Source organism: Typopeltis vanoorti, chromosome 22 (genome assembly GCF_054136105.1).
Source record: "Typopeltis vanoorti isolate ZY-2024b chromosome 22, IOZ_Tvanoo_1.0, whole genome shotgun sequence".
In the NCBI taxonomy this organism is placed as follows: Eukaryota; Metazoa; Arthropoda; class Arachnida; order Uropygi; family Thelyphonidae; genus Typopeltis; species Typopeltis vanoorti.
Window position 1 is genome coordinate 2,259,819 of NC_143570.1, and position 22,090 is coordinate 2,281,908.

Below are 22,090 nucleotides of genomic sequence, written 5' to 3' on the forward strand. Positions count from 1 at the left end.
ATATGATTCTGTAACACCCGTTGAATAACATGGATAAGAAGTGAAATTTGGTCACTATTTCATCCACCTCGGCCAGTAGGGAGGTTAATCCTACTCCATTGTCACTTTATTATGAAAAAAGTAAGCAAATTACTAAGGCAAGATCTACCCTTCATAAAACCATGCTGTCTCTTACAGAGTATCATATTCCTATCCACCCACTACTAAATTCATTCTTTCCCCAATTTCTCCAATATCTTAACCACCACTCCAGAGATAATGATTGGCTTATAATTTGCCTTCTGTCTTGGAGTCTCCTTTACGCAATGGACCATTTTGCCCTCTTTCCACTACATTGATCCCTTTCAAGTACTGAGGCTTAAATTAAACAGCTCAGAGAAGCTGATAATTTCCACTGCACATCCTCTTAATAAATGGGCTGATATACCATGATTCTCTTTTGAAGATTCTGAAATATTTTAATCATCTCCATTTCTTCAATCTCTATTCTCCTAACAGTCAATGTCATATCTGGCATTGCACTGTCACCAACTAGATGTACATCCCCTCCAAAATGCTCACTCAGCAACTGAACTATTTGGCTTGGTTCTATTACCTCCCTACAATCATCACTTTTTAAAATCACACTTCGTTAGTCATTCCTCCTTTTACTTGCCATATAGTAAAAGAACTCTTTTAGGGTTTCTTTTGGCCTCATCAGCTAGCTTTCTCTCATAATTAGCTTTGGCCTTCCTAACCATACCGATCACCCTTCTTGTCTTAATGCTCACGGGCATGCTGATCACCTTTTATGGATGATGACAACACTTAGATGGATGAATAGCTTAATGAAGCTATTCATCCATCTAACTCCAACATGATTAATCCTAATTCTAGGTATACATTCAGACTCTGTTCTTAAAAGAAAATTCTGCATGTCTGGTAATCCCCCAGGTCAAGACTACATGCTCACTTTCTAAGCAGAGGCAGAGTAGACCTGGTCAGTGTTAAGTTCTCTGATGCAATGATCAAAAATCCAGAGCTCTTGAACTTAGTGTTCTCTCCTCCATCGCATGTTGTCTTAGCTGGTGAACAAGAGTTCTAAGCCTTTCTGTCCCAAATATTGGAAAGGAAAGCTTCAAACCACCATATTTATTGATTTGGGGGGGGGGGGGTAAAAATATGCTGCCAATTCCAAACAAAAAAAAAGCAAGTAACAAGAATGAGGAACCTTTTATATGCCTGGAACTGAAAGGGAAGATATATAGTCTTTATGAGAGCAGCCAACATCATATAGAGTTTGAAAGCCATGCACAGATTATATTTTTTTTTAAATTCTAGCTATTTTTTCTGAAGTTCCTCTGCCAAAATAGTAATAGCAATGTTGAGAGGGACATGAGATGGAGAAAGCAAAATGTATTTTTTAGCATCATAGCCATTGGATAAGAAGATTGATTTATGGTTAATTGTGAAAGGACAGCAAAAAATCATACAACAACATATCAAAGATTACAGCTGTACAGAAAATATTAATAAATAGTCATAAAGAGATAAATTAGTAAATAATGTTATGCACAAAAAAATAAATTAAAAAATTAAGCTAAACATTCAGCAAATAATTCATAATCAAATCTGATTATTTTTAAAAAGTTAAAAAAATGCATGCAATTTATCTGAGTTTGATATAATTTGCCTGAGCATATATGGCTCAGCCAGACAAAGCACATTGCATTTTTCGCACATAAGTGGATCATCAGCCCTCAGTAAATAAGAATGTGTAAGATGACTTTGCTATACAGAGTCTAGTAAGAACAACTTCCCCTCTGTTTCTACATTAACTAGATTGCCAATAATTAATTTATTTCACACAATCTCATGCAATTTGTATGTCACAGTGCTTCCTGCCATAATGACTACCACTGGGTAATTAGTTTTGATCTTATAAACTGTCTGTAGTCTGTATATGAAACTGTCAAACAGTATGTCAAAAATGTATGATCTGATCTAGAAGCTACATCTGCCATCTCATTTCCCATAATTTCAATATGGCTGGGAATCCAGCAACCAAACATCAAAATTAAGGATCTTCATTTTGTACAATATTTTTGTCATGTTTATAAAACATGACAAAAGACCGGATACAGATTACATACAGGAGAGGAGATGGCCTGTAAAGAAATCTATGAGTCTGTATAAATTACACACTTTTGATGGTGGTGGTGGTTGTCTTTTATATATAAAAGTGCAAGCTGAATGGCATGCAACTCTGCTGTATAATTATTGCAATCAAGTAGGATCTGGTTGGATAGTAATATTAGGAAACAACAGCAGGACAGCCAGCTGAGGTCTCAGATCTTGAACAACCATCAGTATAGACAGGCAAGAAATCAGTGGGCTGCTCTTGTGTGCATTAAACAATTGCAGGCAGACAGACAATGCAGTATGAGACTTCTGTAGTTGACAAAGCGAGTGGCTAAAGGATAGAGTGCAAGCCTGCCCTGAAAGAATGTTTTTATGTTTGATGTCAACATTCATGCCAACAGCTTGCATAATCTCTAACACACATACCAAACGAACATATGGAAGTCTGAGGTGCATAACATTTGGCCTCCCAAATGTTACTCCCACAGTTAAGAGACAACTGTTTCTGTCTAATGATGGAACCAGTTTATTTGCTTGCTTCAACATAAATACTTTGAATGGGCAATGTGCAAAAGGTACCAGTATACTCTGACACATATCCTGATGGTGGATGTGATCCAATCATTACAGGCTAATCTGCTTTGTAGAACTGTAGACTTGACACCCATAATCCAGCTTGAATGTATAAGCACGTGATACAGATTAAGCAAAGAAGATCGATCTGCATCCCCATTCAGCAGAGGGTAGAGTACAAGAGAAGATTCAATGCTCTTTTACACTTTTCTCTTAGTTAACAAATGTGTGGTCAAAGATGAGTCCCAAGAACTTGCTTCTGTTGTTACTGGAATAAGAATATGTCCCATGCTTAACTCAAGATTTGGGTGAAGAGTGTGTTTTTGGCAGATGTGTACAGAGACACTTTTTTTCTGCTGTAAATCCGAAACCATTACTAAGAGCCCATGGAGATATATGATGAACTGTTTACTGAAGTTGTCTTTCAATTACCCTCACATTACAAAAGTGGCGGTAAATTGTGAAGTCATAAACATGTGGAGCACTGCCTACAGTAGGAGAAAGCTGTTCAGTGATTGAGTTAACTTCAATATCCAAAAGGTCACACTTAAGACAAGCATTTGAGGAGCACCCTGTTCTTGATGATATGGTTGAGATAGTGTACTTCCTACCCTGACTTGGAAGATTTGGCTCGACAGAAATTTTCAATAAATACAGGAAGGCATCCTCTGAAACTTAGGTTGTAGAAGTCTTTTAACATATCTCCAGGCCGTGTCATAAGCTTTTTCCATATCAAAGTACACTAAAACTAGAAACTTGTTTCAGGAATGAGTCTCTCATATACACATTTCTGAAAGGACCAAATTGTCCAAAGTTGAAGGATGGCTACAAAAACCACTGTCTATTGGAAAGAAGCTGTTGCTCTCTAAATACCAGAAAAGTCATCTGGCATTAACCATTTTCTCTAATATCTTACAAAGCTAGCTGGTCGGAGCAATAGGTCAATAATTGTTTGCTTTTGTTGGATCCTTTTTCTGGTTTTGGAATGGCCATGACAAATGACTTATGCTAAGAATCCAGAAACTCTTCTTCTAAGAATTCTGTTGTATATTATGAAAACATCTAAAGAAGACAAAGGAAGAAATTTTTTTAAATCATCTCACAATGGATGTCATCAGGACTTACTGTACTATAGGGTGAGATAATAAAAGAGCTCTTTTTAGTTCCTCCTTAACAAATGGCTTAAGCCCATTGGTAGAAAAATTTAGCTGCTGTTTCTCTTGTTGCTCTTTCAATATTAAAAATTCAAGAGGATATGAAGCTGTTGCTGAGATTCTGGCAGAATTTTTCTCCCCAAGTACCTGCAATGACTTTGGAATCAGCAACAACACCGTTGTCTACCTTATATCATTATGGTACAAAGTAGACAAAGGTTGTTTGATTAATCGATGATGTAAATTGAATCTAAGATTATGTGTGCTCTGGCTTAGGCACACTTAAAAAGCTACTAAGTTGGATGTGGTGGGGATATCTACGAAATATACCCCATGCTGTTTTGATCTTCTTTGGCTGCCCAGCACTTTGGGTTCCACCACAGCTTTGAATACAGTGGAAATTGAAATGATTTTGGAATTGAGGCTGTTACTGCCTGGACAATACAATCTGTTATATACTTCATTGCTTTATTGATAGGTGTCTGACTGACTGCTTCAGCATTAAATTTTGTAAGATGGGAAAAAGTATTCCAGTTAGACTTGTCCATTTTCCACATGGGCATTCGTGTAGAAGAACAAGGTTCCTGTGAAGACAGCACAAATAACAGGAAAATTATTGCTTCCATATATGTTCTCTTTGACATCTCATGTGAGCAGAGGGAAAATGGTAGGGAAGCAGATTGTACGATCTATTGCAGAACATGAGCAGGTAGGCATATGAAACCATGGAGTCTATTTCATACTCCATATGAAACCATGGAGTCTATTATTCAAAAGAGAAAGGTCATTATTGTCAAGCATTCGTTCAATGATATGATCTCATCTATTTGTGTCGGCACTACTCAACAGAGTGTTGTGCTCATTAAAGTTTCCCATAAATAGTATGGGCTCAGGCAGTTGCAAGATAAGATTATCAAGATCAATTTCATTTAACTCAGCACCCAGTGGTAAATAAATGGAACATACTGTAATAGGAAATCCCACAAACGGCAAATTGTCACTGCTTCTGGAGCAGTATCAAGCTGATCTGTTGGAAGAGAATATGACTGCCCACAAAGATCGCTAACCCATCATGAGGAGGACCAGCTACAGCTGTCCTTATAAATAACAGTGAAATTCTTTAAGATTTTGAAAGATTTGAAATTCCTTGCTGGGTTTTAAATGTTTCCTTCAGACAGTTCCACCCTAAAACTTTTTCTATTGTTTTGGCTTTATAGCCTTGTCTGATTTGAGAGGTCAAGAGCTTACCTTTATCAGGTTTACATTTATCAGTTGATTTTGGGAAATATGGACAGCCAGCGAATATTGTTTCCTCTGGAAAAATATTCAGTATATTTCAGAATCATCTGGTAAATTTAATCTTACAGTGGAAACTGAAGTATTCATTTTTCCTGGGAGAATATCTTTCAGTGATATTCTCGCTATTATTTTTTTACAAGTGGGTTCTCATCAAATGGGACCATTTTTGGTGTTGTTTCAGATGTGATACCATAGTTGTTTGACTGATGCACTCCACAGAGAAGCAGTCATGATCATAAAGTTCAGGTATGATGAAATTATCAGATGGTAAAATACACACGAGTTTGAGTTGTTGATATTTTCTTGAATGACATCTCAGCATAAGAGGATTTCATCACAGGTTTTTGATATGACATATTTTGTTCTGTTTTAATCTTTTGTATTTCTTTTTCATCCTACCATTGCTGACATACATGGGAGGTAGGCTGGATGTTCTCTCTGACAGTTGACATGTTTAGCTTTCTTGGCAGAACAAGATTTATGTTCTTTGCTGCCACATCACACACAAGTAGTAGAGTCATGACAAGCAGTTTGGGAATGCTATTTTTTTGACATTTAAAGAATTTCAAGGGGATTAGGGATGTATAGCCTAATAGGGCTGTATATCATTAACAGAACATAACAGGGAAGATGAGATACCCTGCTCTTACAGATGCTAGAGGTTTACGTGTATCGAAAGTGAGCATGATATTCCTGGTTCTGACCACCTTGATCTTTAACCCTGAAGAGGTCGCAGCTGATCTGATAGATACATGCAAATTGTTTATATAAATATTCTTACATATATCCAATGTATAGCTTGGAGGTCATGAGGTAGCTGTGCATTCATATATTATGAGTGACATTCCACACTGTTTATGTAGTCAGTTTTGGTTTAACACGCGTTATGTAAAGATTTGTGATATTTCATAGTAAATTGTATCTGACAGATACCACAACCTCCGATGTCAGTATAGTATATTTTTTTTTTAATTTTATTATTTACCATTGAAAATGGCTGGAAAAATATATCGACAGGATAATCCATCAGATGTTGAAGAGATTCAGCGAATGTTACTCGAGTCCGAAAGTGAAAGTGATATTTGATAGTAAATTGTATCTGAGATATACCGCAACCTCCGATGTCAATATAGTATTGGTTTAGTTTTTTTTTTCTTTGTTTCTTTGTTCAATAATTTCTAGATTATAACTGAAAATAAATAAACCATCATGTATTATATTTGCAGTGTTTTTTCTTTCAAGTTTTATCGCATTTTAGCACATACTAGTAATGAATGCATCTCTCAGATACACGCAACCTATGCTGCAATTTTTTTCGAGTGCGACCTCCGCAAGATTTAAACATATCTCCTCATCAGGAACATAAAGGAGATTCCATTCTGATATCACTCCTCTACAAGAATCGAGTGTTTTCTATAATTGGTATTCCACCAGATGTTGCTCTCAGTAGTTTTTCAGAATGTTGCTGACATGATGTTTCCAGAAGGATATTACCAGAACATAGTTTTTTTTAACTGTTTTGAGAGAACCTGCCAGTCCTAAACCCTTTTTAAAAGAGTCAATAGTGAAAATGTTACCTATCTTTATAGAAAAATGACATTTCCCTATTGGCTTTTCACCTGTTGCATAGATGACGAGAAAAACTGATACATTTATACCAATATCACATCTTTTGCTCCTTACTTCTGTTATCAAATGACATTATCTATAGAATCAATACTTGGCTAGGACCTTTAGAACTCCTGAAGCATTTGAGGATGAAGAATTCATGCTCAAGAGAATTTTTTTTTGTTTGGTGTCTGAACTCCCACCCACCCACCACAAAGCCACACATGAACACTAAAAGATCAACAAGCAATGACTGCACTTGAGAATGGAACACCAGAACTACCCCAGATGCTATATAAGCACCACAGCAAACATTGAGCCCTATCCCCAGACCACAGAGTAGGAGACTTATTGTGACACTGTTGACCCTTGCAGGAAAGTCCACTAGCTGAATGATCCTGTCAGGGCCATCCAGGACAACCCATCTTGTCGAAACAGAGGCCAAAGTAGTGCAAGACAGCCAGGATTCCCCCCCCCCTTTTTTTTTCATGTTCACAGGTTGCACCACATGGCAAACACAGAGGCAGGGCATTGGATCCCACTGATGGTATTATGGAAGAAAGGATGGTAAAAAAAAGACTCAGGAGAAGTAAAATGAAGAATACAGGAAGAATTAAAAGGGCCAGTACTATCACTGGGAGATCCCCTCCATCATGTACAGGTGCCCCAAAAGTGAGGAATGGATAGAAAGGTGTAACAAATAAAGATGTTAGGGAAGCCTGGCTGGAACAGAAGTTGATGGATCTGTTAACAAGAGTTTTATGATACCATATTGTTGGGAGGAAGGATACTAGAAAAGTTTGTAAATGTATCTACCAGTGAAGGAAGAACACCATTAGAAAGACATGATGAAAGTCTCTCCTTCCCCCCCCCCAAAAAAAGGAGACATTTTATTTTTTCTGTAGTGAACTGAATTCTGGGGTGCTGACTGTTGAGATGGAAGAGGAATGAATGTCTGACCCATGTAGCCAAATGGAGAACACATCACTAATGCATTTTAGGCAGATAAAAAGTTTGAGAATGATGGTATCAAAAGCACATTTTAGAAATGTCCCCCCCCCACACACACACCCAACAGCCTATCAGTACCTGTAGTGTGCCCCATTTTAGGACTTAGCTTCTAGTCCAACATCTTCCACTTATTTATTGTTGTGTGTGTGTGCATGTGTATGTGTGTGAGTATTTACAGTTCTTATATCATCTGTATACCAGATGATGTCTGTGACAAAGATGAAACATGGAATAACTTTTAATTCATTCTACTAAACCATAATATGAGTGAGCTCTAGTATTCATAAAGTCGGCCAGGCAAAGAGAAAGAGAGAGAGGGAGAGACAGAAGAGCCCATGGCTACACCTTTTATCTGTTAATATAGTATCCTTCAAAGTGATGTCACTAATATGGGTGCAAAATTTAAGAAATCAATAATATCAAAGGGAGAAGAATATTAAGTAATGCTAAGAAAGTGGATACTGATGAATAAAGGAGTGGTGTCAAAACAAAGCATAATATCCATAATTGCTTAAACCCAAATTTTGGATACAAAATTTGAAGTCGGTAGAATTTTTTATAAAAGATGAAATATGTCTGGTTAAGGGTTAAGACAGCCAAATTACTAATTTAAAGGGGAGAGATCAGTAGTATCTACTGTAGAATAGAAAGGGTTACTGGGTTTATGAATGTTGGGTATTCTATATCAAGGTGTTGACATTTTCTATTTGATATTCTATATCAATTAGAAAATTCAAATTAGTTATCATAATACATTTTACAATTGTATTATAATGACTAGCATCACAGTGGCATTGTATATACAATATATATACAATATACAGCTGTAAAGGAGATTTCTTAGTAAAGCTTGTGTAAGAGTGTTACTTATGTCAAGCCTGAAGTTGGCAATATCTGCAGGAAGTTTTGCAAAACTTTCTAAAACTGGGAAACAGTAATTCTTAGACCTCTCGCCCAACAGCCTAATAGTGACTTAGGAGGCTTCTAGTCTAACATTTTCCGTGCGTGTGTGTGTGTTTGCAATTCTTATACCAGATGATGTCTCTATGACAAAGATGAAATATTGGAACCATTAAACTATTAATTCATTCTTGTGCTGTATTTGTTCCATTAAACCATAATATGAGTGAGCTCTAGTGTTCACAAAGACACTATGACTATGCTAATTTATTATCAGTTATAAATTACACCAAAATCCTGGGGTATAATGCTAGTGAAATTAAACCAGTATTAATATACATGAATATATTATTAGCAGTCATCAAATAATACAGTAATCTCTAATTATCCAACTTTAAAATGAACAAACCTTCAATTAACAGATCCTTAAATGAGTTGGTGTGTTAAATGCCTTCTAGTACAGTACCATGTAATTGTATCTTTAGTTATCCAAACCAGCAAAATCACTCTCCTGCTATGGTTGGACAACTAAGGAATTACTCTACTTAAGCAACAAAACAATAATGTATAGTAAAGTGAAAGGTAATAAGTTAAAAATTACTCAGGCAGCTGGAAGGATATTCTAGTGGCCTGAGTAATTCCTTCAAAAATCAAAGTCCTAAGGTTGGAAAATTGGTTAGTTACATATACAGAGTACTACTTATCCTATTAAAAGGAAGCAATGGCCAGAGTCCTAAATGATCACTTCTGAATGCTGTTAAGTATTAGTGAAGAACATAAGCCTTATAGTCAATAAACTGCTGAGTTCTGTATAAGAATTATTATATACAAAGACACTATTGGCAAGAGTAGCATGACTGCTAATTTTCAGGAAAGATATGTGAATCACTGTAAATTTGAAGGAATGAAGTAGCTTGAAAATAGGAGCATGTTTGGTCTCTAGCAGGAGAAGCAGACTATTTAACCTTAACCCACTTACAATGCTAAACGCGTGCACACGTGTGTGTGTGTGTAGTTCAACATCACAGCTAGAGAGTTTACAAGCAGCAAATGCACAGGATGTTATGTCAGTACTACATGAAAAGTTTGCATCATTATTAACTTACTATCAACAATTTTCCTCTGATTATTTTTCTTATCTATCAGAAAAACATAAATCTTTTCAGCAGTAACTCTGACAAGTGTTTGCATTAGCATTTTGGGTATAAACTTCCTTTTCCAGGGCTTGATCTATGGTTAGAGGTAGTTTAAAAACTCCACCAGGGACCCAGAGGACAGTAACTTCAGATGTCGACCTACCTCTAAAAGGTAAACACATCCTTCAAGAAGAGACAGGTGGTAACTACTTAACTGCATCAAGAGTAGGGCCATGCTGGATATGTTAAACATAGAGCAAATTTATATATAAAATATGAAAGAAGTAATAATAATAACAATGATGATGATTCAATTCCTGTTTTTAAATATATAAACTTAAAATGAAAATAATATATTCACATTTTAAAAAAATTGTTTTTGTTTTTAAATAATAACTTCTCAGTATAAATTTTGACAAGTGGCTATTAATAATATTTATTTTATGTACACCAAATCAGTGTTAAAACACTACTGTTATGTATAGGATGCCACACACAAGGAATCATCATCATCATCATCAAATTCCTGCCATGTACCCTCAAGGGGTGTACAGGATATGACAGTACTACATGAAAAAATTACATCATTACTAACTTCCTATCTACAATTTTCCTCCAAATCAGTCTGTTACTTGTCAAGACTCCAATATTATCAGATCTTATATTTCTATTGTCTAAGGCACTTTGTACCGTATCAATCCACCTATATCTTGGTCTTCCTCTGGGTCGTTTTCCTGCCAACCTGGCAGAGAACACTTGTTTTGCTAATCTTTCCTCTCCCATTCTATTTAAGTGACCATACCATCTGAGATTAGCTCTGCTAACGCATTCCTGGATGCTGACAATGTCAAGTTCTTTCCTAATATCCTCATTTTTAATATGATATTGCCATTGATGCCATCTGTTCACGCCTCTAATCTTTCTCAGGACTCTCATATCTGCAGTCTCTAGTCTTTGGTCAAGTGTTTTACTTCTGACCCAGCTCTCAGATCCATAAGTTAAAATTGGTTTGAACACAGTCTTGTATACAGCTAATTTAGTGTTCCGACTAATTTCTTTCTTATTCCATATGAATTTATTCAATTGGCTTCCCACGATACCAGCTTTGCTGATTCTGTTGTCTATTTCTATATTTAGTTTACCATCGTCAGTAAAAATTGTGCCTAAGTAGCTGAAATGTTTTACTTGTTCCACAGGTTCTCCATTCACAACACAGTTGACATTTTCAATGATTCTGCCTATTTTCATTGTCTTATTGCTGACCTTCATACCATATCTATTACAACAGCTATTCAATTTAGTCAGAGAATCTTGCAGACTTGTAGCGGAAGGAATCAACATAACACCTACAAAAATTTCAACCTTACTAAATATGGTCAGCAATAAAAAGACCAAAACAATGAAAACAAGCAGGAACTTCGGCTGTATTCTGAATGGTGATCCTATAAAACAAGTAATCTATTTCAGCTATTTAGGCACATTTTTTATTGGAGATGGCAGGTTAAATCTGGAAATAGACAACAGAATAAGCAAAGCTGGTATGGTGAGTAGTCAGCTGAATAAATTTATATGGAATAAATTTGGAGAACCTACATCAGAAGACCTTCAGCCCAATCGCCCAAGAATACCAACATAGCCCACAAGGGGACACCATCAGGACTTTAGGAGAAATAATAGCTTCCTGCTCCTTCCTCACTTACTGTTTGTTGTGCCTGCATGCACGTGTCTTGAAAATGGCAACGTGACGTTGCCGAAATACTGAAGTATACTAAAATTTATTTTAATGTATATCCTAGTTGATGTTGTAATTTCCTTAAATTATTTAGTAAAAAATGCATAACCAACGTCTAAGTCTTTCTGCGAGAATTACGATAATTCACGGAGATGATATCCCATGTAAAGCACACCATTACGGTAAAATGAAGTTAAAGCTATCAAGACAACAGAATCGTCTCACCTTCCTAAAACGCTGCCAGGATAACCAGGTAATTCATAACTGTGTCAAATTCAAGCACCATTTCTCTTCGCAAAAGGCTCTTCGTATTTATAACCGTGCCAGCCAAGCCTTCCCAAATTGCCACGACTCGCCGTTTCCTGAATGATGCTAACTTAGCTATCCAGGCACTCGAAGATGACCTTTCAAGCACCTTAAGCCACGAAATTTGGTCTATTTTATACAACATCTCGTGCACTGCAGCAGAGAAAGAATTTAAAAACGTACGAGATCGACACATCAAAAAATTTGAAAATTTAAAAAAGAACTCGATCTCGAAACCACAACTTCCTACCGAAACGGTAGTCAACCTTTCGTCATTTAGTGTGAAACCTGAAACACTCAACGCCCTCGCACGTGGCCACAACTTCGCCATTGTGCCCAGAAAAATACCTGCTGAAGATATGATATGAATTGAACGCAGGATATGACACCTTCCAAACCAATTCGCCAACAATATTAGACTGGATGTGGCTTGTGTTCTGAGCAAAGCTAAAAAGCCAACATGCCCAGCAAGGAAATTAAATCTCTACTAGAATTAAAGAAAAACAAGAAAATAATAATCACCAAAGCTGATAAAGGGAACACCACAGTATTGCTTAAACAAAAGGATTACACAAGTAAGCTGAACGCTCTATTGTTAGAAAACTCCACAAGCTCCTTAAGAAAGTCACTTCTTGGCCTGTGGAAATCATTAACAAAAATACATAAGGAAAATGTGCCATTACGTCCCATAGTGGATGGCATTGATTCCCCCCCCCCACACACACACACACATACAAACTAGCTAAACATTTGACCAAAGCTCTCTAACACTATACTGGCAACACACTTTCACACATAAAAAACTCAGCCCACTTCAAAGCCAGCATAGAAAACCATACACTCAAACACACTGACATAATGGTCAGTTTTGATGTCTCCTCCTTATTCACAAATGTCCCACTCAAAGAATCCTTAGAGCTAATCCAAGCTAAATTTCCTCCCGATATCACAGCCCTATTTCAGTTCACAATGAACTCAGCCTATTTTGTTTGGCAAGGAAAATTCTACAAACAAATAGAGGGGACAGCCATGGGTTCTCCGCTCTCCCCACCCTTGGCCAACTTTTATATGGAGACTTTTGAAGAGAAAGCCTTAAGCTCTGCCCCACAAAAACCAACCATTTGGCTTTGCTATGTTGATGATGATGTGTTCGATATTTGGCCACATGGCTCCAATGCACTCCTCTCCTTCCTAACACACTTAAACAACCAACACCCCAGAATCAAATTCACACTGGAAGAAGAAAAAAACAACTGCCCTCCTTTCTTAGACATGCTAGTCACCCGCCAGCCTGATGGAACCTTGGTTTTCTCAGTCTATAGAAAACCCAACCATACAGGCAGATACATTCACCAACAATCCCACCACCCCCTCCTCGCAACAATACGGAGTCATTAAGACACTACACAACAGGGCTAAACTTATCTGTTCAAATGACAATGCCCTGACCACAGAACTAAACCACATTCTCAACACTTTCTCAGCCAATGGCTACCACCCCCCCCCCAAAAAAAAATCCCAAAATATATATATATATATTGAAACCAGTAAACCACAACCCCCCCCCCCCCCTCACAACAAGGATTTCTCTAAATCCATCACCGTACCCTATATCTGAGGCACCTCGGAAAAAATTACAAAAATCCTAAAAAAACATGACTTAACTTCTTGTTACAGACCATATAAAAAATTGGCATCCCTTATCCACTCTACTAAAGACCAACCTCCCCACCTAGACCTACCTGGTGTATACCAGGTCCCTTGCAGCTGTAAGCTGTCCTACTTCGGCCAAACAGGCAGGACAGCAAATATCAGAATTTCAGAACACAAGGACTACATCCAGTTTCACCAATACAGCCACTCTGGTCTTGCTGACAATGCGCTGGATACCTACCATACAATACGGCGGAAGAAAGCCACAATAATACACCGTAATAAATACAAATATGAAAGGCTTTTCATGGAATCAGCTTCAGCCCTAAGAAACAATCCAAACCTCAACAAATTTGGCTGCATGAGACTGCCTCAAATTTGGAAAACCTACATCAGAAGACCTTCAGCCCAATGGCCCAAGAATACCAACATTGCCCGCTAGGGGGCACCATCAGGACTTCATCATCATCATCAAATTCCTGCCATGTACCCTCAAGGGGTGTACAGGATATGACAGTACTACATGAAAAAATTACATCATTACTAACTTCCTATCTACAATTTTCCTCCAAATCAGTCTGTTACTTGTCAAGACTCCAACATTATCAGATCTTATATTTCTATCGTCTAAGGCACTTTGTACCGTATCAATCCACCTATATCTTGGTCTTCCTCTGGGTCGTTTTCCTGCCAACCTGGCAGAGAACACTTGTTTTGCTAATCTTTCCTCTCCCATTCTATTTAAGTGACCATACCATCTGAGATTAGCTCTGCTAACACATTCCTGGATGCTGACAATGTCAAGTTCTTTCCTAATATCCTCATTTTTAATATGATATTGCCATTGATGCCATCTGTTCACGCCTCTAATCTTTCTCAGGACTCTCATATCTGCAGTCTCTAGTCTTTGGTCAAGTGTTTTACTTCTGACCCAGCTCTCAGATCCATAAGTTAAAATTGGTTTGAACACAGTCTTGTATACAGCTAATTTAGTGTCCCGACTAATTTCTTTCTTATTCCATATGAATTTATTCAATTGACTTCCCACGATACCAGCTTTGCTGATTCTGTTGTCTATTTCTATATTTAGTTTACCATCTTCAGTAAAAATTGTGCCTAAGTAGCTGAAATGTTTTACTTGTTCCACAGGTTCTCCATTCACAACACAGTTGACATTTTCAATGATTCTGCCTATTTTCATTGTCTTTGTCTTTTTATTGCTGACCTTCGTACCATATCTATTACAACAGCTATTCAATTTAGTCAGAGAATCTTGCAGACTTGTAACGGATTTATTTAGAAGTATAACATCGTCTGCATAAAGCAAAGAGCTGACATTAACATTTCCAATTCTGATATCAGGTTTAATACCACATTCCTTCATAATGTGATCCATATAGATAATGAATAACAGAGGGGATAATGTACATCCTTGTCTCACACCAGATTTAACATTAAACCATCTTCCTGTACTTCCTTCAATTCTAACTGCTGACTCACAACTCAAATAAAGACTAAGTATTGCTTGATATAATGCCCCACTGACACCATGTCATATGCCTTTTCCAAATCGACAAAACTTAAATACAGATCTTTGTTATATTCCCATGCTTTCTCGACTATTTGTCGTAAAGTGAAGATCTGATCCTGACAGCCTCTATTTGGCCTGAATCCAGCTTGTTCTTCACCAAGCTTTTCTTCCACAATTCTTCTCAACCGTTTCTCAAGTATACTTGCATAGATCTTGCCAGGAACACTCAGTAGGGAAATACCTCTGTAATTCTCACATTCAGGTTTATTTCCCTTTTTATATATGGGTACTATGAGAGCTCTACTCCAATCATCGGGAATTCGTCCCTCTGTCCAGGCTTTCTGAACTATGCAGTGTAGCCACTCTAAGACTCTTATACCACCATACTTCAGCATTTCTGGTCGAATATCATCTACTCCTGCTGCCTTTCCACATTTCAAGCCTTTGATGGCTTTTTCTACTTCAAGTATGGATATGTATTCCTGACTGCATGCCTGGTCAGTGTTTTTTTATCACTGTGCTGTCATCACTGCTTGTTTCATTTAGCAGTTTTTCAAAGTAATTACTGCATACTTCAAGGATATCTTTTTCTCCTGTTTTCATTTCACCTTTATCATCTCTAATTCCTTTTACAGCACTCTTTCCTCCATTCCTAAGTTTCTTCAACAACCTCCAGAATATTTTGCCACCTTCTTGATATTTATTTTCTATATTCTTGCCAAAGTCCTCCCATGACTTTTGTTTAGCTAGTTTTACACACTGTTTAGCTTTCTTACATTTGTCTCTGTATTCTGTAAGAGTAAAAGCTGACTTATTTGCCAGGAACTTTTGATATGCTTTCTTCTTTTCCTTCACTGCCTCTTTAACTTCCTGTGTCCACCAGGGAGTTCTGATTTTTTTTATCTTTGCACACAACCTCACCACATGCCTCTCTGGCAGAATCAATCAATGTTTCCTTCAGAGTTTGCCACTGAATCTCCAAGGTTTGATTCCTGTTCTCAAACTCTTTCATTTTCTTTTCAATAATATTTCTGTATTTTAGTCTACAGTTTACATCTGAGAGCTGCTCAACTTTTATTCGCTTTAAAACTTTCTTAAATGTTATTCTTTTCAATATGAAATTCAATTTTATCCTGCTCAAGACTAAATAGTGATCACTTCCAATTTCAAATCCTCTGTACACTCTGGTGTCCTGCACCAGGGAGAAAACATCACTATCAACAATAACATAGTCAATGAGACTTTTCTTATTCCTAGCCTCTTCTCTCCATGTGAATTTGTGCACATTTTTATGTTGGAACATGGTGTTAGTAATAACCAGTCCATGTCCTGAGCAGAAATCCAACAGATATTTGCCATTATTATTAGCTTTGCTCTTTTCTCCAAATTTTCCCAAAATATTTTTGTATGTCTCACAATCATTTCCTACTCTACTATTTAGATCCCCAACAAGGACCAACTTTTCCTTTTTCATTGTGTCAGTTGCTTTTTCTAAAGCCTCAAAAAATTCCTCCACTTCTACCTTAGTAGAACCTTCTGTGGGACCATAGGCACAAATAAGTCTCATTGTCCAGTTCCCCATTCTCATATTTGCACACATTACTCTACTTGAGAGACTGACTGCCATTCAAGAAGATTAGCCTCGTATTTTGTGTTGAATACTATGGCTACTCCTTCTTTTCCTTGATTGTTATTGCCTGAATATAACATTTTGTATTTATTGCTCAGAAAGATCTCACCAGTTTTGGTCTTTTTTGTTTCAGTCACCCCTATTATGTCGATCTGGTACTTATCTAATTCCTCAGCTAGCTCCATTTCTTTGCCATTCAGGCTTCTTACGTTGATAGTACCGATCTTTAACTCTGGTGATGTTGAGTTGGGGTTTGTTTTCAGATTTGTTCCAGTAGCTTACTTTTCGCTGTTCGCCCTGGTTCCCTGGCGAAAACAACGGGGGCCTTGTTTAACCGGGCGACGCCCCAGCCGGCATGAAATTTTGTCATGTTGTACCATCATTTTTTATTTTGGTTTAACCAATAAGAATACAATTTGGTCGGCTAAATCCCAAATTGCCAGCCCATCCTCGTTCGTTCAGTATCAAAGTAGATACCCAACAGGGTGCACCACGAGAAGGTGAGGATTGGACATTAGGTCAGAAGCCCTGGTCGGTTCTCCGCATTCCTTTAAAGGCTATGTGGAGGTCTCCTCTCAGTTATACAGCTTTGACCCTTAAGCACCCCCATCAGGACTTTAGGATAAATAATAGCTTCCTGCTTCTTCCTCACTTACTGTTTGTTGTGCCTGCATGCATGTGTCTTGTTCTTAAGTTTCTTGAAAATGGCAACGTGATGTTGCTGAAATATTGAAGTATATTAAAATTTATTTTAATGTATATTCTAGTTGACGTTGTAATTTCCTTAAATTATTTAGTAAAAAATGCATAACCAACGTCTAAGCATTTCCATGAGAAATATATGGAATAAGAGAGAAATTAGCCAAAACATTAAACTAGCAGTATACAAGACCGTGTTCTGGCCAGTTTTAAGTTATGGATCTGAGAATTGAGTTAGAAATAAAGCACTTGATCAAAGACTAGAGACCATAGATATGAGGGTTCTGAGAAAAATTAGGGGAGTGAATGGATGGCATCAATGGCAGAACCATATTAAAAATGAAGATACTAGAAAAGAACTTGACATTATCAGCATTCAAGAATCAGCAAAGCTAATCTAAGGTGGTAGGCCACTTAAATAGAATGGGTGAGGAAAGGTTAGCAAAATAGATATTTAATGCCAGGTTGGCAGGAAAGAGACCCAGAGGAAGAATAAGGTCTAGGTGGACTGATTCAGTTAGAAATGCCTTAGAAGAACAAAATGTTAGATATGACAATATAGGAGTGCTTACAAGTAATAGACTAATTTGGAGGAAAATTGTGGATAGGAGATTAATAATAATGTAAACTTAATCATATAATACTGTCATAGTAACCTGAACACCCCTTGGCGATATATTGAGAATAAACCAAATTTCTGATCTGCTATACTATGAAAAAAAAAAAAAAAAAACTCCATTGGGAGAATTCCTGGATACAAGAATAGTTTGTTATGGCAGATAGTTTGCTATAGTGAATTTCATTTAGAATAACCATGAGCCTATGGAACTTTGGTTGGGATATTTAAGTAGTCTATTGTAGTAAACAAGTTGGTTAAAAAATGGTCTTTGCGGTAGTAAAAGTTTATAGTATCAGAAACCTGCAGAATAATAATGGAGGAGTAGCTAATCATACATTGTAGCTAGTCATACTAAATTTTATCAAAATAAAATTTTTTAGGAGACAAAAATTTTTCACAGGCAAATCTCTCAAACTAATCCGATGAGTAATGAATAACGGATGACAACACTTCCACTTTCAAACCAAGGCCATGGATTCAAATCCAGATGCAGGAATAGATTTTTTTTGTGAATGTCTTCATGTCATAAATGAATTTCATGTTTAATGGAGAATTTAAAAAGTTCTGCGGTTTGGTCTCCATAGCAGGGTTTCCCTATTACCAAACCTTTAAACCCACCACAGTATGTACGTTTCTCTGATCCCTAATGATGCCATAATGTTGATGAAATACTGGATTTAAAACAGTTTATCATAATCCTACCAGTGTTATCTCCCATTAAACTAATATCATGTCTAATAACCAACATTTAACTAAAATTTTGAAAGTTTATTTTTCACTTGGTTAGACTATAATAAATTTAGTTTAATCCTTTATCCAAGTATGAGCAAACAAAGTTTGCACCTGAAAGTAACTTCAGGACTGGGATAAGGTGGTACAACACCGGGCAACTCGTTGCAAAGGTGGAGCAAGCTAACATCACTCCTATCTCAGTATCTCCCATAATGCAAAACACATCTCCTTGCAGATATGTATAATGTTATGCATTAAGGGAAGGGCCACTACCCAGACTAGTTTCGACCTTTATTGAGGTCTCTTCAGTGGGACTTTCAACATCTTTCTCAAAATCCAGAGTAATTTAATAAAAAGGTGGCATGCCGTTTGGCAACTCCTATAGGTAGAGATGACCTTGCTAATGCTTCTGCCTGGTATCCCCATTTGTGCCTGGCTCCCACTGAAGAGACCTCAGTAAAGGTCAAAACTAGTCTGGGTAGTGGCCCTTCCCTTAATGCATAACATTATACATATCTACAAGGAGATGTGTTTTGCATTATGGGAGATACTGAGATAGGAGTGATGTTAGCTTGCTCCACCTTTGCAACGAGTTTCCCGGTGTTGTACCACCTTACCCCAGTTCTGAAAATACTTTCAGGTGCAAACTTGTTTGCTCACACTTGGATAAAGGATTAAACTAAATTTATTATTAACTAAAATTTATAATATTCTGAAAAAAATTCTTCAACTATTCAGATTCATAATCAAAAATATTTAAATTTAAATTTTTAAACACTTAACAGTGATACCTTAATATATCACTAACATAATTTATGATATGGAATACAATTAAAACGAATTCATAATTTTTCCATATTAATTTAAATAACTGAATCTCACCTGCAATCCACTGGAGTTTAGATTTGCAATCCATTCCAGCAAGTTCCAAAGTTTTATTTGGGGTGACTAGAATAAACTGCGTTCCCTTAATTCCTGATGGCTGTTGCACAACTGACTACATGAAATTCAAAAAGTATATTATCATTGTATTGTATATAGAAACCTTATTCCAACAAAGCTGATGTAATAAATATGACAGTTACAAATACACATCTTTTTTTTTTTAAAATAATATATATAATCTACAGGGAATTGACTTTATCCTTAGCAATAAGAAAAACATCTTTCAAGACTACTCTGTTATAAACACCTTCAACATTGGAAGTGATCATATGGTACGCAGTAAAATCCAAATAAACTACCAAAAAGAAAGAAGAAAGATGTTGCCAAGATCAAAGCAAAACATGGATGTACACAAACTCAACATTAAAAAAGATATATTCCAACATAAACTAACAATAGATTTAAACTTCTTATTATAGATGATAATGCTGATCCATCAGAAAGTAATAACATTATTACCCAAAACCCTTTACAATGCTCACTTAAAATAGCTGGTACCACAGAACAGAAACAAGACAAAATATCTGAAGAAACAAAACAGCTTATGAAGAACCAAAGAGAAATGAAACAACCAAATAACCTACAGAATAAAATTGAATACACTGAATTGTGCAAAACAATCAGGAAACGTATCACAGAAGAAACAAGAAAATTCAATTGTAAATTCATACAACAAACAATTGAAAAAAACAAGTCTCAAAAAAGCCAATCAGCAATAAACAGATGGTTGCAGTCAAACTACAAGATGGGACCATAACCAGAGATAGATATGCTATAGCAAATCTATTTGCTATAGCATACCTGATATAATACAGTAAAAAGAATTTTACTCAGTATTATATCAGGATGAATTAAATTAAGAAGGCAACTATGAAACAGCTGAAGTACCACAGATTCTACCAGAAGTTATGTGGAGCATCCAAAGCTTGCAACATGGGAAAGCTGCAGGTGAGGATGGAGTTATAGCTGAACTTCTAAAAACAAGTGGAGAAATAATCTACCAACTCTTAGCAAAACTATTTACTTTATGCCTAAAGAAAAATGATGTACCAAGAACATGGAAGAAGGCTACCCTAATTCTGATACATAAAAAAGGTGAGGTAGAAGACTTGACGAACTACCGACCCATAAGTCTACTATCAGTGGTTTACAAAGTGTTTACAAAAGTCTTAGCTCATAGGCTTTGTATGACTCTAGACCTAGCATGACCAAAAGAACAGGCAGGCTTTCAAAGTGGCTTTAGTACAATGGATCATATTCAAGTTGTACAGCAGATTATTGATTGAATGGTGTAATGAATATCAATTACCATTATGTCTTGGTTCTATTGATTATGAGAAAGTCTTTGATTCACTAAAAACTTGTGCAATACTTAAAGCATTACAAAACCAACAAGTGGAAGAGCCATATGTCAGGACCATCAAATCAGCATACACCAATGCCACAGCAGCAATTCATTTCAATGGAAACATCTCTACTGTGGAAATACAGTAGAGATGTTTCCATTGAAATGAACTCCAAATTGCTAGCAAAACAGCTGGCCTAAAGATAAACCTAAAGAAGATTCATGTTATGTTCAATGGCTATGTCCAACCAGAAATAATAAAATCAATAATGAGGAAATTAAACAAGTATACGTTACATATACTTAGGACAACCGATATCAATGGAACAAAATATCATGGACAAAATAAAATTTCTCTTCAGCCATAACCATTATGCCTGAAGAGACAAGTTTTTAACAAATATATTCTTCTATATTGACATATGGCTGCGAAACATGGACACTAAATGCAAAGGAAATTCAGAAATTAAGAACAAAACAATTTAGTATGGAAAGAAGTATGCTTGGTATCACAAGGCTGGATCACAAAAGGAATACATGGATAAGAAACCAAATCAAAGTCTCTGACATCATAAGAAGTATGAAACATCTTAAGTGGTAATGGGCAGGGCATATTGCTCGAAGACAAGATCAACGATGGACAAAAGAAGTACTAGATTAGATTCCACAAGAGGAAAAACAACCACGACGCCAACCTAAATCATAGTGGATTGATAATATCATCAGATTTGCAGGAGTGACGTGGAAAAGGAGAATCATGGATAGATAGTTTTGAAGTAATCTTGGAAAGGCTTTCATCCAACAGTGGATCGACAGTGCCTGATGATGATGATGATGAATCTACAGGGCGATCAAAATTGAAGTATCTCTGTTTAAGGCCTTGTGGAGTATCATCCATTAATCCAAATGATGCAAAACTCTTCAGGAATGCATTATGCAGAAGTGATATATCAAAAAAAAAAAAAAAAAAAGTAGTTCCAAAATTTACCACCAGACATGCTGTATGATGTACCAAATGTAGATATAGTAATTTTTCTGTGTGTGTATAAGGAGAAAAGCAACAGGCATAAATAACTTGGAGAATAACTGAAAATAC

At 36.5% G+C, this 22,090-nt stretch overlaps 1 protein-coding gene across 1 annotated transcript in view; it reads right to left on the bottom strand.

Annotated features, from left to right (window-relative positions):
- The window catches only part of LOC150094105 (switch-associated protein 70-like), a 164,053-nt gene that overhangs the window by 64,569 nt on the left and 77,394 nt on the right, over positions 1 to 22,090 (bottom strand). Inside the window, exon 4 of the mRNA XM_090411885.1 lies at positions 19,587 to 19,701. Coding sequence (XP_090268011.1) covers positions 19,587 to 19,701 — 115 coding nt within the window. The remainder of the gene's footprint in view (positions 1 to 19,586; positions 19,702 to 22,090) is intronic.